Source organism: Hylobates moloch, unplaced genomic scaffold (assembly GCF_009828535.3).
Source record: "Hylobates moloch isolate HMO894 unplaced genomic scaffold, HMol_V3 SCAFFOLD_18, whole genome shotgun sequence".
In the NCBI taxonomy this organism is placed as follows: Eukaryota; Metazoa; Chordata; class Mammalia; order Primates; family Hylobatidae; genus Hylobates; species Hylobates moloch.
This window is the reverse complement of record NW_026652293.1, coordinates 79,296,193-79,322,065: the sequence shown is the minus strand read 5'-3', so window position 1 is coordinate 79,322,065 and position 25,873 is coordinate 79,296,193. Positions and strand designations below refer to the sequence as shown.

At 51.0% G+C, this 25,873-nt stretch overlaps 1 protein-coding gene across 1 annotated transcript in view; it reads left to right on the top strand.

The window, feature by feature from the left end:
• LOC116457454 (kinesin-like protein KIF28P) overlaps positions 1–25,873 on the top strand; it is an 87,657-nt gene that overhangs the window by 19,800 nt on the left and 41,984 nt on the right. Inside the window, 13 exon segments of the mRNA XM_058430507.1 lie at positions 3,633–3,668; positions 8,795–9,019; positions 9,174–9,286; positions 10,700–10,750; positions 10,828–11,036; positions 12,296–12,429; positions 15,510–15,562; positions 15,564–15,635; positions 18,313–18,442; positions 19,371–19,457; positions 19,459–19,516; positions 22,006–22,124; positions 23,019–23,126. Of these exon segments, the coding sequence (XP_058286490.1) occupies positions 3,633–3,668; positions 8,795–9,019; positions 9,174–9,286; positions 10,700–10,750; positions 10,828–11,036; positions 12,296–12,429; positions 15,510–15,562; positions 15,564–15,635; positions 18,313–18,442; positions 19,371–19,457; positions 19,459–19,516; positions 22,006–22,124; positions 23,019–23,126 (1,395 nt within the window).

Sequence of the window (25,873 nt, the reverse complement as noted above, 5' to 3'; positions counted from 1 at the left end):
ATTTACAATAGCCACGAAGTGGAAACAGCCCAAACGCCCATCCACTGATGAACAGTTGAATAAAATTGGTCTATCCTTACAATGGATGATTCAGCCTTAAAAAGGAATGAAACTCTAACACATTACAATGTGGACAAACCTTGAACACATCATTCTAAGTACAAGAAGCCAGAGACAGAAGACCACACGCTATGATTCTATTTGAATGAAATTTCCAGGAGAAGCAAATCTATAGAGATAGAAAAGAAATTGGCAGCTGCCTTGGGCTGGATGTTGTGGGGTGGGGTGGGGTGGGGTGGGGTGGGGGGGGGGGAGGGGAGGGGAGGGGAGGGGAGGGGACAAGGCAGAGAAAGGGGAGTAACAGTTTTCTTTTGTCAGTAAACAAAATATTCTAAATTTAGATTGTTGACAGTTTCACAGCTCTGTGAATATACTAAAAACCATTGCATGGAACATTTTAAGTTGGTGAATTATATGGTATGTGAATTACATCTCAATTAAGCTGTCAAACTTCAAATTGTTCTGAAAGGCTTATAATGGAAACCACCGGTCTCCTGCCCATCCTCTCCCCTTTGCCTCTATTCTCCAGTTACTTTCTTCCACCTTCTCACTGTTTGCCCTGGTAGCCATCTCCATATTCAAAAATAACGTTGGTTTGTCTCTTCTGCAAAAGCAATTCTGGACACCATCTACTGTCTTCCCACCGTGGTAGAAGATAATTTAACTCGGCCACACCAATGCCCTCAACCACAATAAACACGGACATTCCATCCCAACAGTTACCCTCCATATTCCCAACATGGATCCCCCCAATCCATGACAACTTCCTGTTCCCAACACGGTACATTCCCCCATTCCAACCACATACACCTGCCCCATTCCAACCACAATATCCCCCCATTCCCCACCACAAAACCAACACGATATTTCCCACATTTTTCCCCAACATGATACAACATTTCCACCTCACAAGCATTTTCCCACTCAACACAAAAAATTCTCCCCATATCCCCAACACCTTAACAATCTTACATATAGATTAGTTTAACAATTGTAGTCACTTTGAATTTTCTGCCTCAGGATTTAATTGTTAACATTTTAACAGCACAAGTATTGTTCACTGCTGCACCAAATAATGCATACATCCTTTCCACATTTTATTTTTCTTGGAATTTTAAATTGCCATTTTAATGATGTTTACTTTTCTATAAATCTTTCTAAGTGCTCCAAATCACTGTCACATGCCTATTGACAAATCTTTTCCATACACTCAAACGTAATGGTGCCGTGATTTTTGGGGTGTCCTTCAGCAGGAGTCAATTCTCCTATTCCAATCGTATGAATTGTATTGGCACAATTGGGAGCACTGTTTCTGCAGGGCTACCTCAACACTCATTCTGGAACTTGACTTCAACCTTCATCTTCACTGGCTCCCCTGACTCCTGGATCCAATGTATTCTTCTTTCTTGATTCACTCTCTTTTGCTGCAGTTTCCTCAGAAAAGGTGCATCCAGAGTACTTTTTTGTTCATCCTTTGCACAACTGAAAATATCTTTTCGTACCTCCACATGTGATTGACATTTACCTGGAATAGAATTCTGAGAGTATTGAAGATCTCCATTATATTTTAAGTTCTAGTGTTGCAGCTGAGAAGTCGGCTACCATTCTGATCCCCAGTTCTTCGTATGTAACCTTTTTTGAGGGTCAGTTTATCTCTCGCAGCCTTCAGGGTCTTCTCATTATCCTTGATGTTCTGATATCTTAATGATTCTTTTTTCATTTTTCATGCTGGACACTTGGTGGACCTTTTTCCGTCTGGAGATTCCTGTCCTTCAGTTCTGGAAAACTTTTCTTATATTATTTGTTATTTCATCTCCTGTATTTCTTGTTTTCCCTTTCTGAAATTCCTACTAATTGGATTTTGGGCCTCTTGTACTAATATTCTAATTTTATTATCTTTTATAACCTATCTTCTATTTCTTGGTCTTTTCTTTTTTAAAAGAGATGGAGTCTCACTCATGTTGCCCAGGCTTGTCTTGAACTCCTGGGCTCAAGGGATCCTCCTGGCATCAGCCTCTCAAGTAGCTGGAATTCCAAGTGTGAGCCACCACTGCTCTTTTTTATTCTGCATTCTAGAAGATTCCCTTAATGATATTATAACTCTCCTGCATTTTTATTTTGGCTGTCATTCATAAATTTAATTTACAGGCACTTTCTTTTATTCTCCGGTTGTTCTTTTAAATAAAATCCTCTTTTCTTCCATGGGTATAATTCTTTCTTTGAGGCTATTACTTCTAGGGCTTTAAAAAATATTTCTAAGCTGAGCACGGTGGCTCATGCCTGTAATCCCAGCACTTTGAGAGGACGAGGGGGCCAGAAGTTCACTTGAGGCCAGAAGTTCAAGACCAGCCTGAGCAAGACGACAAACTCTCACCTCTACTAAAAATACAAAAGTTGGTCGGGCGCGGTGGCATGATTCTGTAGTCCCAGCCACTCGGGAGGTTGAGCCAGGAGAATCGCTTGAGCCCAGTGGTTGAGGCTACAGTGAGCTGAGATCTACCACTATATTTCCAGCCTGGGCGACAGCAGAACCTTGTCTTAAAAAAAGAAAAGAAAAGAAAGAAGAAAACATTGCCTTCTACTCTCTCAGTCTGTTTTCCGAGTTCCTTCTTTCTACTTGTTTGCTTTGACCCCTCTCTCATATTGGAGGCTTTCTCTGTCTGCTAATGCTTGGCCCTTTGTTCATTTTTAAACATGAGACACTCTTACATGGATATATTACATATACAAATAAGAAAACATGAGACACACAGAAGCTAACAGGAAGCTCTGTGGCTGCAGGGCCTGACTAGCAAGACTTCCTGCAGGGTGACTCCCAGACAAGCCAGCTTTTTCCTGGGGGAGGTGGGAAAACGCCAGTACTTGAGGCCTTTGCTCTAGACTAGAGCCATTCAGAGTCCCCCAGTCCTGCTTAAGAGGTGCGAGCTTGGCTAGCAGGAGTCCGAGAGCATGGGAGGGTGGAGACCAGTCTCTCTACCTATGTTCAGGTTGGGGTGTGAACATGAAAGAACCGCCTTTCTCTGTCCCCAGTCGAGACCAAAACACATATACTACTGTTTGGTATCTTTTTGTTGTTGTTTTTATTTTTTTGAGGTGGAGCTTCACTCTGTTGCCCAGGCTGGAGTGCAGTGGCACGATCTCAACTCATTGCAACCTCCGCCTCCCAGGTTCAGGTGACTCTCCTGCCTCAGCCTCCCGAGCAGCTGGGACTGCAAGCACCCGCCACCCTGCCTGGCTAATTTTTGTGTTTTTAGTGGAGGTGGGGGTTTCACCATGTTGGCCAGGCTGGTCTCGAACTTCTGACCTCAGGTGATCCACCCGCCTCGGCCTCCCAAAGTGCTGGGATTACAGGCATGAGCCACCGCGCCCAGCCTATCTCTGTTTTTAATTATAGTAAGAAGTTCCCCCATATCATTATTTGAAAACCTCATATTGCACATTGAAACAGAGCTTTGCTTTATTATCAGCTTTTTCCCTGTTATTCAACATTTATGTTGTTTCCCTATCACTTCTCCGCCCCCAAAATAACTGTTTCAAGAGAATATTTACTTTGTATGCTCTTCTCCATACAGGTTACGTTCAGTGGGCTGGAAATTTATAATGAACAGGTAATAGAGATGTTTCTGACATGCAAATCTGGGCGACTCTGCAGCTCAGTGAACCTCTGGGACTCACAGTGGCCTGTCCTGCCTGTAAACTCTGGCCTGGCCTCGACCGCCCAGCCCCACCTACCTCTCCAACTTCGTCAGCGTCCCCTTCTCTTCACACATGGAACCGCTCCTCCTTTTCCTTTCTCGCATCTATCCTTTCTCTGCCTGGAGCACCGTTTCTGCCTTCTCTGTCCTTAAAGACACCACTAAACTTGAACATCTAGCTCAAGGTCAGCACCTGGCTCTGAAGCAGGTAGCTTCAGTCGGCGCGACACTGTACAGGGATTGGCAAACTTTACCCAACGAGGGCCGGGTAGTCAATAGTTCAGGCTTTGGGGGCCACGCTGTGCCTGCTGCAGGCACTCAACTCTGCTGTCATAGTTCAAGAGAAGCCATAGACGAGACATGAGAAGGTGCAACTGTGTATCAATGAAACTTTACTTATAGACGCTAAATTTGAATGTTACATCATTTTCATGTGTCATAAAATAGTACATTTGTTTCAGCCATTTAAAAACGTGAAAAATACTCAGAGCTCAAGGGTCAAAAGCAGGCAGTGGGCTGAGCTCTGCTTACGGGCTGTGGTTCACCAGCTCCTGGAGAGTCAGAAGAGGGTGGTTCAAAGCCCAGCTGTCCTGTTTACTAGCTGTGTGACTTTGGAAACTCATTTTATCTCAGAGCTCAGTTCGCATTTTCATAAGGAGAATTTAAAATAAGACACTACATCTGACGATGTACTAAATTTTTAAATGTCTAACAGCGTGCCTATCCAAAGCTGGATCTTCAGCATTTTTTTTCATTCTGCCCTTTCCCCTTGCACTTATTACATCGTACTGTAAAATTTTATTTACATAGTTGTATGTGATTTCCAAATAATGATTTCCTTTTGAATACTTTTTCATCTGCAGGACTTATGCAATATTTAGTCTAGAATGGGTGCTTCCTAGATGTTTGCTGAATGGATAAATTGACAAATGTACCTATAATTCTAGGTTTCTTATGGTCAGAAGCCATATGCTAATAGTTTCAGTGGAACCCCAGAAATTATCCAAAGCCCTGACCTGACTCCCTTTACTACCAGGTTCTCACGGGGAAGAACGGGGGGAAGGACATCTTATCATGATCCCCCTACTGACACCCACTCATGATGATAATCTCTGTGGAATTCTGCTTCCTTATCTCTAAGTAAGAGAATTAGGGCCGGGCGCAGTGGCTCACACCTGTAATCCCTGCACTTTGGGAGGCCGAGGCGGGCGGATCACGAGGTCAGGAGATCGAAATCATCCTGGCTAACACGGTGAAACCCTGTCTCTACTAAAAATACAAAAAATTAGCCGGGCGTGATGGCGGGCGCCTATAGTCCCAGGAGGCTACTCTGGAGGCTGAGGCAGGAGAATGGCGTGAACCTGGGAGGCGGAGCTTGCAGTGAGCTGAGATTGCGCCACCGCACTCCAGCCTGGGCGACAGAGCGAGTTCACTACATCCAGGAAAGACCACCAAAAGGCTTTGTGTGACAAAGGTGTTTATTCACCTGGGTCAGGTGGGCTGATCCAAAAAAAAAGAAGGGGCTGTTTTGTAGGATTTGGGTAGGTAAAGGAAAATTACAGTCAAAGGGGGTTGTTCTCTGGCTGGCAGGAGTGGGGATCACAAGGTGCTCAGTGGGGGAGCTTTTGAGCCAGGGTGAGCCAGGAGAAGGAATTTCACAAGATAATGTCACCAGTTAAGGCAAGAACGGCCATTTTCACTTCTTTTGTGATTCTTCAGTTACTTCAGGCCATCTGGATGATATACATGCAGGTCACAGGGGATATGATGGCTTAGCTTGGGCTCAGAGGCCTAACGCTAATATCCTTTTCAGGCCTCCTTTTTCCATCAGTTCTTTCAGCAGTCAACTAAATAAGGTCTGTTAAATATCCTTAATGTTTTAGACAGAATGCTAGACTCTGAGGATGAATAAAACCTGACACGATTCCTACCCTGGAGCAGCTTAGTGGAGGATGCAGCACTCACTGCAGAAAGTAACACAATGTTACCTGTGCACAGGAGTGGCACCGAGACCCGGGTGTGCGCGGGAGTGGCACCGAGACCCGGAGTGGCACCGAGACCCGGGTGTGCGCGGGAGTGGCACCGAGACCCGGGTGGGCGCGGGAGTGGCACCGAGACCGAGGTGGGCACAAGATTGGCACCGAGACTGAGGCTTGCAAGCGGGGGTGGAGCTAATACCGCCGGGGCTGTTCCCTGTTGTCTGCAGAGGAGTTAGGCTGGGCCTTGAAAGAGGGTTATGAGTTTGGTGAGGCAGAGAAGTGAGGGTGCAAATAGAAATAGTGGCACTTCAGGCAGCAGGATGTGTATTTTAAATCATTAACACATGAAAGTTAGCATTTACGGGTCGGGCGAGTGCCCTGTGTGGCGGGAGGGGGTATGTGGCCGCTGAGGGTAGGGGGAGCATCCGAGGATGAAGCCGGAGTTGGCTGCCAAGGAGGAAGGTCCTTTAAAGAGCAGGCAACGGAGAAGCAAGCAAAGCTTCCAAAGGGGCAGTAAAACCATCAGATCGGGGTTTTAGGTATTTCTCCAGCGGCAGAGTGAAGCTGGACTTGAAGGAGTGCCTGATGGAGCAGAGCAGGAGTTAGGAGGCTCTCCGTGGCCCAGGTGAGGGACAAGGTGTGGTGATCTTTTTTCCCTTTCTTTCCTTTTTGAAACAAGGTCTCTGTTGCCCAGGCTGGAGTACAGTGCCACGATCATAACTCACTGTAACCTTAAACTCCTGGACTCGAGTGATCCTCCTACCTCAGCCTCCAAGTAGGTGGAGCTACAGGTGCACACCACCATGCCCAGCTAGTTAAAAAAAAAAAACAATTTGTGGAGACAGGATGTCACTATGTTGCCCAGGCTGGTCTCGAACTCCTGGCCTCAGGTAAACTTCCTGCCTCGGCCTCCCAAAGGATTACAGGCAGGAGCCACCGCACCCGGCCCATCGTCACTCTTGATCTCCAGGCATAACTTAGAGGGTCCTGCTGCCAGCAGCAAGTCCCTGTACTTCATCCAGATAAACTTACTTGCCTTTTTTCTAATAAGCCTTATTCAGTCATATCTTCAGTCTGAGATGCCACTTCCTATCATTTCTATCACTCGGGGGAAATTACAGAAAGGCTTCCTAGCTAAGGCAGCAGTTGTCCCCATTTTGATGTTTTATCTCCGGCACCTTATGTCTGTCATCCTAATTTTGCTTCCCCCAAACTTCAATCTGCGATCTTGCCTGGACTGTAGGATGTAAAGCCACAGATGCTCGAGCTCGGGGAGAGCTGAGAGATCATTTAATCTGTCCTCCTAGAAGGAGAACACTGGGAATGTCAGAGACTTTCTAAAGGTCCCACATGTTGGAGGCAGAACCAGGACTAAGAAGCCAGGTCTGATTCTCAGTCCGGGTTGCTCTGCACCAAGTAACACAGACTGCTCCAGCTCTACTGGGACCCCAGCATGACTCTACTTGGCCTTCTCAGCATGGCTTTTTTGAGAGCAAGGGGACATGGGAATTCCCCTAAGGCCCTGGCATAAGCATCATCACACAAACCTCCCATAATAAAATCCAAAGAATTACCCAGATTTTCTGGTTTGGTTAGGCTGTTGCAAATACTGGGGTTTTGTTGGTTTTTTTGAGGCGGAGTCTCACTCTGTCACCCAGGCTGGAGTGCAGTGGTGTGATCTCAGCTCACTGCAATCTCCACCTCCCGGGTTCAAGCGATTCTCCTGCCTCAGCCTCTTGAGTAGCTGGGACTACAGGTGCCCACCAACATGCCCGGCTAATTTGTTTTGTATTTTTAGTAGAGACGGGGTTTCACTATCTTGGCCAGGCTGGTCTCGAACTCCTGACCTCAAATGATCCACCAGCCTCAGTCTCCCGAAGTGCTGGGATTACAGGTGTGAGCCACCATGCCTGGCCACAAATACTGTTGAGACTGAATAAGTTTCCCTTGGAAGTAGAGATCTCAAGGTAGTGGTATTTGTTGTGCCATGACTTAACCTAGGCGGAATGTGTCTTCTGTGTATATTAGGTACTTTGAACATTACTAACTTCTAATTATTTTTATTATTTATCACTGTTCTCAGTAAAGTTAAGACTTCATTACTTTTGTAATATAGAATTTAGAAAGAGGCTATGGTGGGTTTTTTTTTTTATACTATCTGCAAAGGAGTTGCTAATGAAATAGAGCTAACAAGATTGCTAGGAGAATATTTATGTTAATAAGAGAACAATGTGTTCAAGTGCAAAAACTTCAGAAGCACCTATTTATAGACAGACCGCTGTGGATACCAACTCACATGCCTCATCATGCTGCGAAGACCACTTCCCTGGCCCCCGGGTGCAGTGAACTAAGTGTCAGGTGTTAGCCCAGCCCTAGTTGCACTGTGCATGCAATGAGCATCGTGCGTGCTCTGCGTCAGGAACTGTGAGGATCCACTGGTAAAAAGACACCCACCCTTAGGGAACTCAGTCTGTTTGGATTGGTCTAGGTATATACCTGACAACAATAAAACTGTATTTCTAAAAGATAATTTTTTTTTTTTACACTTAAAAAGAAAAGCTGGCCAGGTGCAGTGGCTCAAGCCTGTAATCCTAGCACTTTGGGAGGCGGAGGTAGGCAGATCACCTGAGGTCAGGAGTTTGAGACTAGCCTGGCCCACATGGTGAAACCCTGTCTCTACTAAAAATACAAAAAGTAGCCAGGCATGACGGTGCATGCCTATAACCCAAGCTACTTGGGAGGCTGAGGCAGGAGAATAGCTTGAACCAGGGAGGTGGAGGTTGCGGTGAGCTGAGATCATGCCATTGCACTCCAGCCTGGGCAACAAAAGCAAAACTGTCTCAGGAAAAAAAAAAAAACCATGCTTCTGACTTCACTAATTACAGCAGTCTTCCTATCCTTCCCTATTTCTTACTTCGCTAAATTATGAAATACCTACAGAAATTTATCCATTCATCCAATAACTATTATTGAGCATCTATATAGGCAGAGATACAGCAGTGAAGTAAACAACAATCCCCGCCTTCCTGAAGTTTACATTATTTGTTCTATTTTCTATAGATAAGAGATTTACTGTCCAGAACCAAAAAACCTGGTGGGCTCAGAGTAAGGGAAAATCAACAGCTGGGCTTTTACCTGGAAGGCCTGAAGTCGGTGCCCTGTGAGAACTGTGCCCAAATTGAAAGGCTGATGGAACAAGGAACAAAAATAAGGACCACGGCTTCCACCAACATGAATGCCAGCAGCAGCCGGTCTCACCTGGTCATCACCATCCAGTGCAAGCAGGTGAGAGCCGAATGGACGCCACTGTCCCAATCTCCAGACAAGGCCTCTCTGCAGAAGGCTCCCCCTGGTATAATGGGCTGGTGGCATCTCCACACGAGGCCGCTCTGCGGAAGGCTCCCCCTGGTATAATGGGCTGGTGGCATCTCCACACAAGGCCACTCTGTGGAAGGCTGCCCCTGCGGAAGGCTCCCCCTGCGGAAAGCTCCCCCTGGTGGCATCTCCACACAAGGCTGCTCTGCGGAAGGTTCCCCCTGGCATAATGGGGTGGTGGGTATTATAGGATCCTGCAGATTTGACCTATGGATGAAGGTGGCTCTTCCAACCACAGCATATAGAGCCAGAAACAGGAAAAGGGGATGTGTGTGCCCTTCTCCTGCCTCCCTCCCACCTCAATAGTCACACCCCACCCAGCCTAAGTGAGCCTACCAGAGCCCCAAAGCGCCCGTAGGGCTAAGAGCTGTTTTCCCTCAGGTATATTCCAGTGCTTGGAGGAATAAGCTTTGACCCCAATTTGATCAAGAAGCAAATTGTGAAGGTATGAGAGTGTCTCCATGGTTTATCCTGGAGAACTGTGTCAGCAGCATATCTGTGCATTACCACCGTGAGACCAGCGTTCAGACCCACGAGCCTGAGGACCACCAGGTACTGAAGTGCCCTTTCCATGCGTGGATGCACCAAGTTTTTTTTTTTTTTTTTCGAGACGGAGTTTTGCTCTTGTTGCGCAGGCTGGAGTGCAATGGCATGATCTCGGCTCACCGCAACCTCTGCCTCCCAGGTTCAAGCAATTCTCCTGCCTCAGCCTCCCAAGTAGCTGGGACTACAGGCGTGTGCCATCATGCCTGGCTAATTTTGTATTTTTAGTAGAGATGGGGTTTCTCCATGTTGGTCAGGCTGGTCTTGAACTCCTGATCTCAGGTGATCCACCCACCTCGGCCTCCCAAAGTGCTGGGATTACAGGCGTGAGCCACCGCACCCGGCCGCACCAAGATAAGTTCTTTGGAACCAAGCAATTCATGTAGCATTCCACTAACTAGAATCTTTGATCAACTAGAGCACACTTTGATCCTCGATACTGGTACCTCGGCGGACATCAGAGAGTGATCTCTACAATGCCACCAATCTGATCTAGAAATGGCTATTCACAAATCCTGGGTCAATGTTACATGTAGCTATGATCCTACCACCTCTGTCCCCTAAGTCATAGTACCAGTAATAGAACAGTAATCAATGAAAAGAATTCCGTTCTATGCAGGAATAAGGGGAAAACATGGGACTGTGTTCAAGTCTGGATGCCTCTGTTCACCAGCTCTAAGACTTTGGGAAATAGCCTCTGAGCCTCAGTTTCCTCTTCTGTAAGATGAGACGAGACACTCTCCTTGCAGTAATGTCAGGAAGCTTGAATAAGATATTGCATTTTAAGGAACTTTGTAAACTTTTAAGTACTATTCACTTGATTTCACAATGTTAGTAAAATTCATCAACTTTATGTATGGTTTGCCCTGCTATTTTTTTTAACTTGATATTTTAGAGGCAAGTGAAGAAATCAGCTAGGAAAAAAGAAGAGAGTTAGCATCGTACTCTGTCTATTGGGGTCAGTAGTGATATTAACACCTGATATTGCATGCCAGGCATGTGCTAGAACCATTACTTCTATGATCTTTAACCCTCATAACATCTCAGGAATGTGTTTCTATCACTGGTTTACCACTGTGAAGTTGAGACTCTGAAAAGGTAAGTTGTTTGCACATAGTCACGGAGCCAGCAAAGGAATCTGTAGGGTTCTGAAGTACGTGTTTTTTCCTCTGCAGCCTGTTCCAAGCCTGCTCTCCTGAACCTTCTAAGAAAGGGAGGTGTGGGGAGAAGCGAGTCTGTGGCCTCTGTAGGACCCTCCCCACATGCTGCCCTGCCCCTCCTCGGGCGAAGGCCGGCCTTGGGAATCCACCAGCACAGCTCCCCACCGAGTCCGGGCAGGAGATTGGGACTGTCAGGCCTGATTCGGGGCAGCTGGAGTTGGCATGTGAGGTGAAACTTACTTGCCAGCCCTGATAATGTCATTCACCAGGTCTATGGGCTTAGAGGTTAGACAGAGTCTGGCCCTAGCAGCTGTGACCATGGGCAAGAAATAGAACCTCTCCCCTATCACCTGTTACACTGAGTGAGCATTCCTCATTCACAGCGCTGGGGGGAGGACTGCGGGAGGTCATGTGTGAACTGTGCCTAGCAGAGTTCTGCCTGGTGTGTGAGTGAGGCTTGGGAACTGTGGTTATGATGATGCCACCCAGGAACTGCCTCCCTTCTGGTCTTTTCTGTGGCCCTCTTCTCAGCACAGGGGCACTTGCATGTTGGTGACAAATGTCTTCCTTCTCATTCTTCACTGCACAGCCTCAGTATTGTGGCACACCATGAGGCATTTTCTTCCAGCATCTGACACAAGCTCAGGTTTTATTTTTATTTTCTGAGATAGGGTGTCACCCTGTCACCCAGCCTGGGGTACAGTGGCACGATCGTGGCTCATAGCATCCTCAACCTCCCAGACTCAAGTGATCCTCCCTCCTCAGCCTCCCAAAGTGCTAGGATTACAGGTATGAACCACCATGCCCAGCCCAAGCTCAGAGCTTTAGATCGAATTTTGCCTTAAGCAGTATCCAGAACATTTGTTTTCTCCCTGCTTATCAGATGCAAATCCGTTGCTTCCAGTTTTTACACAAGAGACCATGTGATACAGAGGAAAGAGAAAATGGTGCCCACAGCCCGTGGGACTTGTAAACTCTGATTCCATCTCCCCTGTGTAAAATGAAAGGGGTACAGTTACCAGATTTAGCAAATTAAAATACAAGGTGCTGGGTTACATTGAAATTTCAGAGAAAAGGAATGTTTTACTGTATATCCCACGCAACATTTGGGGGCATCTGTCTTCTCTGACGACATCGAAAGGAGTGACCTAGAACACCTCTGAGGCTCCTCCCAGCCCGGCGCAGGCGCAGAGCAGAGCCTGCCGACAGCCGCCACGCCAGGAGTCATTTCAGCAGCCACAGGGATCGGGCGGGTTCTTAGGTTAACCAAGTCAGCCCAATTGGCTGTGTTCCAGTCCCAGGACATGTCGGGGCTGAGGTCCGGCCTGGCTGAGCTGCACGTGTTTATTTGAACTGTGCAGGTGATTCAAGTCATTTTGGTCTTAATGGTTGAATGGAACCAGACCTGGTGCGGAATCTCAAGTCATCTGGGGCGGGGTAGGGGGGGAGACCTGAGTGTGCCCTGGGGGTGCTGCTGCTCCAGCAAGGGGCTCCAGGCCTAAGAGTGTGTCTATCTTTGCACATGAAAGGGCTAAAAAGATCCGGAACAAAGCAGTGGTCAACACCTGGACACTGATGAGAGAGTCATCTGCTGGCCAGATGCAGAAACTCCATAATGTCAGGGAAACCGAGTTAGGGGCTGATGCCCTGAGCAACGGGGGGGTCTGACCTGGCCGAAGCCTGGGGCTGGGGGGTGGAGGGAGCACCTGGATTCAAATCTGAGGGAGTGGTTGGGGCACAGTGGGGGGCACTGGGGCTTTGTCCAGGATATTGTGGTTCCATCCTTTTTAAAAAAACTTTGAGATAAACGTAGACTCACTTGCAGTTGTGAGAAATAATAGCCCTGCATTTTAAGATGGTCATCTTACTCTCATTTTTATTGACAGTTTATTTATTTAGTATTTGAGACAGGGTCCGCTCTGTCACCCGGGCTCGAGTGCAGAGGTGTGATCACCACTTAGGACAGCCTCAAATCTCCTGGGCTCAAGTAATCCTCCTGCCTCGGCTTTGCAAAGTGCTGGGGTTACAGGCGTGAGCCACTGTGACCAGCCTCGTTTTTATTTTGAGGTCATCGTTTCTCCCAGGATGTTTTTCCTTACCAGATTTGGACAGTGGCCATCTGATGTCTGCCCGCAGAGGGCTTCCTGCGGAGAGATGACGCAGAAAGCCCGCGGAGGGTTGGCCACCTCCTCCAAGACAGAGCTCCACCCTGGCTGTGCATCCCAGCCACCTGGTGACAGGGCTCCGCCCAACCTCACAAACCAGAATCCCGGGCAGCGTCAGCGCTAAAGCGCCCCAGGTGATTCCAACATGCACAATTATCGAGAACACCTGTGACAGGTAAAAGACCTTCGATTGCAGTTTGGCAGCATAAATATATATATCGTTTTATGCTCATTAATGATTTAAAATGAGATGGATAAAAAGGTAAAATAAAACTACTGAGGTGAAATTGGCATGAACGTCCGGTATCAAAGCAGCAATATCGAATGGGCTCCCTCCCTCCTGGGGGCCCTCGGGTAGTGGCAGGACCTCCTGCGCCCCTTGCCCTACCCATCATGCCAGGCTACCCAAAGGCTCAGAGGGTGGGCCAGCCCCGAGCCCCAACTGGCCCATTCCCAGGCACACGACCCGACTCGCTGAGGCTTCAACCTCAACAAAGCGCTCCCTAAATCAGAATCAGTGCACACGTGTGTATCCTGGCCTGGGCCTGGCTCTGCCTGTCACAAATCTCCGTACCATCAAAAACTGCACGTGCCAGATGTGGACCTACACGTAGCACGTAACCCCCACTGCTCGCAAGCACAGACACGGACTATATGGGAAACAGTGTAAGCCTATGATTCTTCCCGAATCCCCCGACCCCATGGAAATTCCCTGTAGCGAGGAATCACGTGAAACGCCCTCACAAACCTGAGCAAGTAAAAAATAAGAGACAGAACACTGAACTCACGCCTCCCCCTTAAAGGACCTTCTTGCACTAACGTCTTACGAATTAGGAGGAGAATTAAAAGTCCTCTTTGTAGGACTTACCGAAAGATCTCGTCTTCACGCATAAGTGTGGTGCATTCCTGCTGCTGCCGGGATCCTGGGCTTTGAGAACCGAGCCGGAGACACCGTAGCTATCCCGTGCCTCCCCCAGGCACTGCAGACCCGCTGCTTAAAATGCCTCCCTCCTTCCAGAGCCGTCGGCCTGTCTCCACGCAGAGCAGCAGCTGGGGGCTCCTGATCAGGTGACCCGGGCACACCTGCTGGAGAAGGCCCAGGTGAGCTTCACTCCCGCCACCTGCGGAGGCTGAGCCCCGGGCAGGGGGCTGGGCACAGGCTGCGGTCCGGCTGGCCAGGCCCGATTGTGGCGAGGCTTTTTCAATGAATGTAGAACGTGTGACTGGTAATGATGCTACTGGCAGAGCTAGGGAGAGAGCATCAGGGCATGCAAGCGAGGGAACCGGGGAGGCCTCGGTGCCTGGGAGGGCGTGAGGCCGGGTATCGATCCTGGCATTTGCTGATGAGATCGCACCCTAAATGGGCTGTGATGTGAATTTTGGCCTCCCCTCGCCATCCCGGCTTCCACCGCACCCCACTCCCCATGGCCACGAGGCCCTGGGAAAATCCCAAAGTTGAGGATAAGACCTGGAGTACTTGGGGACTGGAGCTGGGGATTCCGGAAGCTCCTGCTGCCTAACTGCGGCCTCAGGGCCTCGGGGGTGGAGCAGGGTGGGGTCTGTGGCATCAGGAAGCCAGACGGTTAAGGCTGTGCTGAGTCACGTTCTGGGTAAGTGGTGGCTGGGACGCTCAGCTTCAAGGGTCAAGTAGGGTCACATGGAGGAATACGTGATTTTGGGTTCTGCATATACAGTAAAAATTGGGGCCGGGCGCGGTGGCTCACGCCTGTAATCCCAGCACTTTGGGAGGCCGAGGCGGGCGGATCACGAGATCACGAGATCAGGAGATCGAGACCACAGTGAAACCTCATCTCTACTAAAAAATACAAAAAAATTAGCCGGGCGTGGTGGCGGGCGCCTGTAGTCCCAGCTACTCGGAGAGGCTGAGGCAGGAGAATGGCATGAACCCGGGAGGCGGAGCTTGCAGTGAGCCGAGATCGTGCCCCTGCACTCCAGCCTGGGCGACAGAGCGAGACTCCGTCTCAAAAAAAAAAAAAAAATTGGAAGGATTTTTGCCCTCTTTACTCTTTGTCAGAGAGGATTTCAAGCTGTAAAAGTCTTCCTCATGCATAATCATCCCCGTTTTGTTTACTGTCAAATCCCTACGCCACAACAATCCTTGTGTGGACGAATGACATGTTCAGGTTCCCAGGTGAGGGTTCGTGCCGTACCCCACTTTTTGCCATCAACATCTGATTCTCAGCCAGCCAGCAGCACTTCGGGAGAATGAGAGGCTGCATGGAGACATGGGGAGGGGCTGCCCAGGCGGGGGACCAGAGCGGGGCATGCAGACAGCTGGGGAGGGCGGCAGGGAGACGGTGCCTTGGAACTGTCCGGTCCATGTACTGACTCCTGACGGCTGGCCTGCCTGAGACTCCACCCCACCATCAGCAATGCCCCAGCCCCTCTCAGCTTTCCTCCCTCCCCAGGCGGTTGACAAGGTGCACAGAGACGGGAAAGAAGTATTGCTCTCCCGGGTGGGCTGGTGCGGACTGCTGACGCCCACCCTGTCCACTTCTGCAGGAGCAGCAGACGATGACCTTCCCTCACCTTCTTAACGTCAACGAGGACCCTCAGCTCGCCGGGTTTCATTCAAGCTGGTACCCAGCGGGCCCCCTGCCCCCGCCCTGCCCTCCCGCTGCACCCGCCCCGCCCTTCCCCTGCCCTCCCCCCTCTCCCTGCCCTTCTCATGCTTCTTGCCCCACAGGCATGTTTTTCTTTCTTGTTTTTTAAATATTTTTCATTTTGGTAAAATATACATAAAGTTCATTTTAACCATTTTAAGAGTACAGCTCAGTGGCATTCAGTACTTTCACACTGTGTGACCATCACCACCATCCATCTGCAGTACATTTTCATCTTCCCCGAGGAAACTCCGTACCCATGAAACGCGAGCTGCCCCTCCCCCTCCAGCGCGGCAGCCACTGTCCCACCTTCTGTCTCTGTGGATTTGACCATGGGGGGACCTCAGGTAAGGACCTTTTCATCCTTCTCTCACTGGCTTATGCCCTCAGCAGAATGTCCTCAAGGTGCATCCGTGTAGCTTGTGTGAGAATTTCCTTCCTCTTGAAGGCTGAAAAACATTCCCTCGGATGTATACAGCACGTTTTATTCATCTATTATCCTGGCATCGTTCTTGTTACATTTTTGTTCAGCGGTTTCTGAGGAGGGCATCAGCCGCTGAATCGTCTTCCTGACCTAAATGAGTGCTGAAGAGGTTGGAACACAGCACCCAGAACCGCAGGAGCCCCGGCTTCCCCTCCCCGACTGTGCACCCTCAGGACGGCCACGAGGGCTCCGTGCACCCCCAGGATGGCTGTGAGGGCTCCGTGCACCCCCAGGACGGCCGCGAGGGCTCCGTGCACCCCCAGGATGGCTGTGAGGGCTCCGTGCGAGATGGCCGTGGGATGTGGGGATGTGGGGGGTGACATGTCTGCACTCCTTGGGGTCAGTCACTACACAGAAACGGAGCTTCAAACACCAGAACCTCTCCCGTGGCCAGTATTCAGCGGGTCTCCTGAGGCCCAGACCTAATAGTGTCTTCCTCCAGAATGCTCATGGAAGAAGGTGGAACTTTAAAAAAGTTAGGAACTACCCCCTTCCCCCCACACACAAGACAGAAAGAAAAGTATGTCTAAGTACCATTATGATTGAAAATCCCAATTGGAAAAATCCCTTCAGTACCATCCACTGTAGAGAAAATGTCACTTCCGACACATCAGACATGTTAACTTCTTATGGTCAAATTCTGAAAGTGTCTGATTTATTTTTAAAATAAATTATATCTTGATTCTTTTCAGGTTCATGTGACGCCCGTCGGGCTGCCTCAAATGCTATCGTGATTCAAGGTTTGGGGTGAGTTTGCATGAATCAGTGTCCTCGTCCAGCATCAGAGAATTGTGATTCCTCCATCTAGACATCTGCAGAGCCACACAGTCTGCAGGACAAGCAGGGACACTGCCCCGGTCTCCCCGGGCCACCTGCTCCAGGGCTGGTCTGAGAAAGCTGAGGGCAGGGCTTTCGTCCTCTGGCTGAAATCCAGGGTGCAGTGCCGGTTTGCTTACTGGGCTCCAGCCCTGGGAGAAAAGGGAAAGCTGGTTTCTAGATTCTGTGTAATAATTCTTCACAAACAGAAGTAAGTAGAGCTGGCCAGGAAACGAAGGGGGCTGAACGAACAAGCCCACCGGGCGTGGCCCAAACATAAGTGCATCCTTGGATCTCTCCTGGTGCTTGGAGCCCTGACCCACTGGACTACAGAAAGCCCAGGCTGTGGAGTGACCCCAAGGGCTCCCTCAGGAGGCCCCTGCAGGAGCCCTGGGAAACCCCTTGCCGGGCCTCACGCAGTCGAGAGCTGTCCCCAGCTCTGTGGCTGCCCTGCCTGGGAGGCCGCTGCTGGAGGGTCCTCCTCCTGCTTCCAGCTCTCCAGCTGGGAAGCACCGTCACCTACGTCCTTCAGACAGATCACCACTCCCCGTACGAAAGCCCACGGGCCGTCGTGGCGGGAGGGGTGCTGACCCAGGGGCCGGCTGGCCCCGCCTCGTCCTGCACTGCCAGCCTCCTTCTTGGGACCTCTTCCTGGGGATCCCCCTCAAGTCCCTTTCCAGACCATGTCCTTGGTCCAATGCACAGGTGCCTAAATGTCTGAACTCCAGTGATGAGGCCAAAACCTTTCCCACAGGACCCCCTGGGCCCCATGCAAAAAAGGTTTGGATGCACACGGGTCTCCACATCCAGAACATTCCTTGATGGCCAAGGAGTGCAGGAACATGGAACATGCTAAGGCAGGGAGCCAGTCATTCAGGACACACAGATGACATCCGGTGTGGGGGAGCGGGGCGGGGAGGGGGGACGCCAATCTGACACCCCTGATGTCCAGCCCCCGATCTTACAAGGTCTGAATTTATACCGTGAGGGCGCAGAAACAGATAGAAACGTACCTGGAGTAGGTGAGCTCGTTAAGAGTCGCCTCCCGAGTGTCTCTTCTGAAGCTTGCTTGCTGCCATTTTCCCACCACCCCATCCCACTAGCCTGGGAGCATGAGGACTCCAGTGTGGCCTTGGCCGGCTCCCCGCAGTGCTAGGCCCTCAGCTGGTGTTCATTCTGTTAATGAAGCCCTTGCCTGCTGTCTCCCAGCTCTCCGTGCTCCCCAAGGGCAGGGTCCTTCTGCGCCCGCTGCTGTCCCCATGCATCATGGGCCACAGCACACAGGAGGCCCCAAGATGCCACCTGCCATCCTCCGCAGCTGTAGATCTTCCCTCCTGTGCAAATGAGAAAGATCAGCCTACCTGCTCACGAAAACCACCATTTGCTGGGTGTCTTAGACTGACTCTTGTCTTCTTAGAATTTCAGATAAACACGTTTCCTTCACATATGCCGATGGTAAAGTGATGGTCACTCCACAAAGCAAATGCAAGGTTGCCGTTAACGGGGTGCCCATCACCACCAGGACAAAGCTGCAGCATTTGGTAAACTTCCCTGCGGGCTCACAGAATGTCCTAGGTCCCCAAGAGCTGGGAGGTGACAGTCATGTGAGGTGCCCACATCACAGATGTGACAGGATGGGGCTTTCACACCGGTTCCTCTGCCACCATGGCCTGGGGACGACATGGCACCGCTGCTGGAGGGACAGGCCTGCTCCTCACTCGCTATGTGGTCTTGGGCAAGTCACTTTACTCCTCTGACCTCACCTGGAAAACAAGGAGGCTGAACTAGGTGTCCTCCCAGGTCCCTTCCAGCTCTAACATTTTGTGCCATTTTAGATTTTTCTAAGAGCCTGTCACTGAGAGGGGTTGAACAGCGTCTTGCAAACATCGCTGCCTCTTCCTCTCCAGTCTGCCAACCCTGGGGCCCCTGCCAGCTTCCCAACAGCCCTCTCCCCTCCCTGGTGGCCAGATCCTTTCAGACAGGACAGTCAAATGAGGATTGGCCACTCCCCTTTTGGAAAGCCCCCTCAGTGACCTCCCTCGGCCTCCTGTCCCTGGCCACACTGCCCTTCTTTCAGCAGCTGTCTCTGCCTCACCAAGACTTACCGCCCAGGAGGGCTTAGCTTGGGCATCACCGCTCGGAAGAGGCCGTCTGTAGCCTGCAGTCTGAGTTAGGACCTGGTGCCCCCTCAGCCATGGCTGCACTTGCCCAGACCAGCCTGGAAACGCGTGGAGGGAGGGCCTGGCTCTGGGTGGTCCCCACAGACCCCCCAGGGCCAAGGGAGTCACGCCCTCAATGGGTGCGATGAAGGTAAACGCAGGAGCCAGAGGCCACCTCCCTCCTCTCTGGGTCTCTCCCTGTCTGGGGGATTCCTGTGGGAAGGACAATCCTCAGATCCTTCTCACTGGGGAGGTTCACCTCACCCTCCTTGGCCTCGAACCCCTCCTGAGCCCACCGTCTCCTCCCCAGGACCGCCTGATTTTGGGATCCAACAGCACCTACCCGTACGTGGGGTTTCCTTCGGAGCGGGGCAGTGAGGACCTCAGCAGATTCCATTAACGACTTCTTCCAGCTGGAGAGGGCGGCCGTGGAGGGAGTGAGCACAAACTCGGTGAGCCCCCTCCTGCCTGCCGGCCTCTCCCGTGTGCCGATCTGAGAGCAGCGATTTCACACTCTGTCTCTCTGCTTTCCTTAACAAAATCATCATTTGTTTTGTCAAAGTCTGATGTTTACAAAATTGAATTATGATTTCCATATAGAGTGAGCACACGTTAAACATTCAACTCGTTAAAGGTTCCCTGACGAATGAAGGTAAAGATGGTTCAAAGGGCTAGAGAAGAGAGTGGGGTACACACAAATGGGGGAAGAATGCTGAGCTAGAGAAGCCAGTTAGTGGCCTCGGGCCGCCCCCAGGGACCTGCTGGGCCTGCAGAAGCAGTGGCCCAACTCAAGAGGGGCCGGCTGGGGCTGCTCTGGGCTGGAAATGCGTGGCCCAGAAGAACGTGCAGCCCGAGTCTTCTGAGACAGAAACTCCCCTTCTCCCCTGAACGCAGCCCCCGGCAGTATCCCACGCTGGCCGCCCGTCTCTGCCTGTCTCTGCTGGGGCTTTTGCACGCCTTCCCCGCCCTTCTCCCCGGCCCCGTATCACCGTGCTCTGGGCGGCTCCCCCAGAATCCAGGTGAGGCCGGAGCCCGCTGAGATCTCAGTGACGTGCGGGCTTCCTGGAGGGGCCCCACGCTTTGCTCAGCACCCGGACTCTGCCTGAACTCGCAGTAATGAAACCCCTGGTGGAAAGTGGGCAGATCCACCTGTGTGTATGCAAAAGAGTTCCTCCCTGTTCCCTACACCACAGTGTTTCTCTCAGAATTTCAGCAAAATAAATTGATTTGAAATTCGCCTCCTTGCTCTTCTTCTGCTGAAGTTCTCGACTTTTAAAAACGAACCAGGCTGGGCGCGGTGGCTCATGCCTGTAATCCCAGCCCTTTGGAAGGCTGAGGCGGGCAGATCACGAGGTCAGGAGTTCAAGACCATCCTGGCTAACACAGTGAAACCCCGTCTCTACTAAAAATACAAAAAATTAGCTGGATGTGATGGCACGCACCTGTAGTCCCAGCTACTCGGGAGGCTGAGGCAGAATTGCCTGAACCTGGGAGGAGGAGGTTGCAAAGAGCCGAGATCGTGCCACTGCACTCCAGCCTGGGTGAAAGAGCGAGACTCCATTTCAAAACAAAACAAAACAACGAACCAGCAAGACTCCGTCATACCAGGCCCGGAAAAGCCATCTGTTCATTGACTTGCTTTCAGAGGTTGACCGTGCCGCTGCCCTCGTGGCCCTGGTGGCTCCATGAAGCTGAACCAGCCCCAGACCCTGGCTCGGACCCTGGCTCGGACCCTAGGGAAGACTTGGGTCCCCAACAAGGCAGCAGCTATGTGAGCAGTCTGGAGTCAGACCTCAGGGCCAAAGGCACTGTGTGCACCCACAGGCCAGTGGTCCCTAAGAGGTGAGATTTCCTGATTAGAGGCAGTACCAGCCTGGGTTTGGGAGGGAGATTGATCCTCCCATAATCTCCATGAGCCCCTCCTTCAAGCCACCCCTATAAGAGAAGCACAGGTCACTTGCTGTGCCAGCAGCAGCTTGAGGATACCTCCAGGCCTTCTGTCTAGCCAGCCATGTCTCACCTAGCCCCACCCTCCTCCAGTCTGGAGCCACCTGGGTTCAAGGACCCTGAGACCAAGAATGGGAACTGGGGGCAGAGGACCTCCTGCCTGTGGCCAGGATTCATGGGTCGAGATAAGCAGCCACGTAAGGAGAAGCCAGGCAGTGTCATTTTCCTGTTTTTTTTTTTTATTATATGCTTGTAATTTTAAAATGTAGATATTTGATGAATAGCTGAACGAATCAATGAACAAAAAAGCATACACATTTATTCACGGTTGCTGGGTGTGGTGTCTCATGCCTGTAATCCTAGCACTTTGGGAGGCCATGGCAGGAGGATTGCTTGAACCTGGGAGTTCAAGACCAGCCTGGGAAACAAAGTGAGACCTCGTCTCTACAAAATATTTTAAAAATTAGCCAGACATGGTGGCTTGCACCTGTAGTCCCAGCTACTCAGCAGACTGAGATGGGAGGATTGCTTGAGTCTGGTAGATGGAGGCTGCAATGAGCAGAGATCATGCCGCTGAACACTAGCCTGGATGACAGAGCAAGACAGCTGTCTAAAAAGAAAAAAAAAAAGGGCCTGGCATGGTGGCTTATGCCTGTACACCTGTAATTCCAGCACTTTGGGAGGCTGAGGTGGGCAGATCACCTGAGGTCAGGAGTTCAAGACCAGCCTGGCCAACGTGGTGAAACCTCGTCTCTACTAAAAATACAAAAACTAGCCAGGTGTGGTGGTGCACACCTGTAATCCCAGCTACTCAGGAGGCTGAGGCAGGAGAATCGCTTCAACTCGGGAGGTGGAGGTTGCAGTGCGCCGAGATGGCGCCACTGCACCCCAGCCTGGGCAACGGGAGTGAAACTCTGTCTCAAAAAAAAAAAAAAAAAAAAAAAAAATTCATGGCGGCACAAGTGACTGACTTTCGCCTCCACTGTGATTGTTGCCAGGTGCTGCGGATGGTGGAGACGGCAAGGCAGAGCCCAGTGTCCTGGCTGCATTCCAGGACTACATCAAACTGATGCCGCTGGTTGCAGAAGCAAATCAAATGAGTGAAGAGCTGAAGAAGGTAATTTAGCTCGAGCCAGGCGCTGGTATGCCAGGTGCAGAAAGGGCCTCAAGGCCTTGTGGGGCAGCAGTGCCTTCCCAAGGACTCTCAGGGAACTAGCAACAGAAGCCAGACTGCCCGGCCCAGTCCCAAGGACCATTCCTTTCACCAACAGCCTACCAGAGCCACCGGGATCCCAGATCAACTCTTGCTGGCCATGAGCAGGCCCTCCCAGATGGTCCTGGGAGCTCTCCGGTGTAGGCGCCCTGATGGCTGCTGTGCCACAGAGACCACCTGGGCTGGGGACAGCTCCCTGGACACTTGAGCTCCCATTGGCCGGAACCTTGTAAGAGATTCAATCAATTTGGTACGGACTCCAAGTGTTAGTTCCAGGAGAGAATGGAGAAAATCTGGTGCTCTGTCTTTCCTCTTAGTGGGAAATCCAAGGGGCAAGAGTGGGACATCCTAGAGAAAGTCTTATTCATTCATCATTTAGGAAGCCTGAGCGTGGGAGAATGAAAAATAAATTGCAAAGGTGGTATGAGCTGTGAATGTAGGATTTTCTTTTTCTTTTTCTTTTTTTTTTTTTTTTTTTTTTTTGGTCTCAATCTCCCGCCCAGGCTGGAGTGCAGTGGTGCAATCATGGTTTACTGCAACCTCCACTTCTCAGGTTCAAGTGATCCTCCCACCTCTGCCTCCCAAGTAGCTGGGACTACAGGCATGCACTTCCATGCCCGGCTAATTTTTGTATTTTTAGTAGAGGTGGGGTTTTGCTATGTTGCCCAGGCTGGTCTTGAACTCCTGGGCTCAAGTGATCCACTTGCCTCAGCTTCCCAAAGTGCTGGGATTACAGGCATGAGAGACTGTGCCTGGCCGAATGTACGATTATTTAGTGAGAAGTGTTTCTTTTACCAGGGACTGAACATGGAATCGAAGGTGAAGAATTTGGCATCGTCAGATTCCAGGGGCTATGACCTACAGAAGGAGGTCTTGGTGAAGGTGACCCACCACGGGTCTCACGAGGTGAGGCCCCACAGGGACGGGACTCAGGAGGTGAGACTCCATGGGGACGGGACTCACGAGGTGAGGCCCCACGGGGACGGGACTCAGGAGGTTAGGATCCACAGGGACGGGACTCAGGAGGTGAGGCCCCACGGGGATGGGACTCAGGAGGTGAGGCCCCACGGGGACGGGACTCACGAGGTGAGGCCCCACGGGGTCGGGACTCGGGAGGTGAGGCCCCACGGGGACGGGACCCAGGAGGTGAGGATCTACAGGGACGGGACTCGGGAGGTGAGGCCCCACGGGCACAGGACTCAGGAGGTGAGGATCCACGGGGACGTGACCCAGGAGGTGAGGATCCACTGGGACGTGACCCAGGAGGTGAGGATCCACTGGGACGTGACCCAGGAGGTGAGGATCCACGGGGACGTGACCCAGGAGGTGAGGATCCACGGGGATGGGACTCAGGTGGTGAGACTCCATGGGGACACAGGTTACCTTTACCAGCTGCAGCCTCCGGAGACCCAGTCAAGGGCAAAACGTATTCCAAGTATGAGCTGGAGCTCTGGGGAACAGGGGGATCCACTCTCCCGTTCCCTGTCCTGGAGCCTCCCTCACAGCACCAGCTCCTGGGAGCATTCCTAACCTAGCCTGCGCTGAGCATCTGTTCATGCTGAGTATGACTCAAAGGCTTTTGAGCCACAAGGGAGCCTGAGAGTTTATGCAAGTGGTAGTGGTCTCTGTCCATGCACGTATGTGCATGTGTGTGTGCAAGTGTGTGTTTGTGTGTACACGTGCCCGTGAGAGCACAGACTGCCTTTCTGCAGCAATGAGAAGAGCCATCCTCCTAGGGACTCCAGAAAAGGCTGTTTCACCAACTCCACTGGCTGGACCTTACTATCAGGAGGTTCCATTTTAGAAGCTTAAGACCCTGTTTCCTCTCCCTCTGCCTCCAACGGAGGGAACAGAAATGCAGGCCCATCTTGCAGCACTCCTTGTGCACATCAGGCCCCTGGAGCAGCCCTCAGGCTTCCGGCTCCAGCACACTCATCAGTTGCCTTTCGAGACTGCGCCTCCGGCCCCCACCCCGGGCTGCTCTCTCCCTGCTCAGCAACTGAAGCTTCTCTGAATTTCACTTTTCTGCTCATCGCCCGAAAATTGCCAAAATGTTCTGGGCCAAGGCCGATTTTTGTAAAGCTTTTAAAAATTGTGAAATGAGATAAGACTATAAGCATGTGTGCGCGTGCCATGTGGTCAGCACCTGTGCACCCACCACCTCATCCACGGGGTTTCGCCCTCCAGGTGCTGGGGCTGCCAAGATCCTGCCCCAGGGAGGAAACCGAGCAAGGATCCTCCTGCAGCCCAGCTCCTCAGAGACCGACCCCTTTCCTGCAGGTCTGTGTGATGCGGAGACAGTCTCCCGTGAGACCCTCACCCTGGGGAGTCAGCCTGGACTTCTCCGCAACGTTCCGTGAGGCCTTGGAGGGGACCCCTCAGAGTGTTTGTACTTTGCATTTTTTTCCAGCAAAGGCCACTGGGGCAAAGTGGCTCTGGTGCCCGATATTCCACGTGCCTCTTTCGGGCCACTTTCCCGTAGAATTTGGCTTGGTGGTTTCCTGTCTTGTCTGACCTTGTTTTAAGAAAATTTGTAATTCTAAAAAACCATTTTCCGTGCTATTCCATTTTGTATTATAGTCTAAGGCAGTTCGAAAAATAGCCTTTTAAACTGTTGCTAGCAGAAGGGTTACTGAGTGCACACGAAGGCACTCATGAGTGCCTGCCTGTCATTACCAGAAACAGGACAGGAGACGGTGTTCTCACACTCATCACTGGGAGAACTGTATGGGAGGGCTGAGGGCCTGGATTCATGCTGAAACGTCATTTTCCTTCAGCCCAGCATCCTGGCACTGGGACAGGTAGCGTCTGATAGGACTGCTTCTGCTTAAACACACCAGGTTCTCTTTTAGGGGGTCGTACAGTTTGGTTTTTTTCTATTTTTTTTTTCTCATGAAGATATGAATCTTACCAATCGGTCATCCTCAAGACTGTCCATTTTTACATTAAAACAAGTAAGATTAGGCCCAGCACGGTAGTTCGCATCTGTAATCCCAGGATTTGGGGAGGCCGAGGTGGGTGGATGGCTTGAGCTCAGGAGTTCGAGACCAGCTTGGCGAACATGGTGAAACATCGTCTCTACAAAAAATACAAAATTAGCTGAGTATGGTGGTGAGCACCTGGAGTCCCCGCTACTGGGGAGGCTGAGGTAGGAGAATCACCTGAGCCTGAGGAGGTTGAGGCTACAGTGAGCTGTGATTACGCCACTACACTCCAGCCTGGGCAACAGAGCAAGACCCTGTCTCAAAAAAACAAGTAAGCTTAGTGCCAGTGATCTGTCTTCAGATGAAGCCCTGATTTCCTCAGGAGGCTTCTGGAAGGCTGCAGTCTGAGGGTCTCTTGTGACATGGTGTGTAGATGGAGGCTTCTGGAAGGCTGTGGTCTGAGGGTCTCCTGTGACATGGTGTGTAGATGGAGGCTTCTGGAAGGCTGTGGTCTGACGGTATCGTGACATGGTGTGTAGATGGAGGCTTCTGGAAGGCTGTAGTCTGAGGGTCTCCTGTGACACGGTGTGTAGATAGAGGCTTCTGGAAGGCTGTGGTCTGGGGGTCTCCTGTGACATGGTGTGTAGATGGAGGCTTCTGGAAGGCTGTAGTCTGAGGGTCTCCTGTGACGCGGTGTGTAGATGGAGGCTTCTGGAAGGCTGTGGTCTG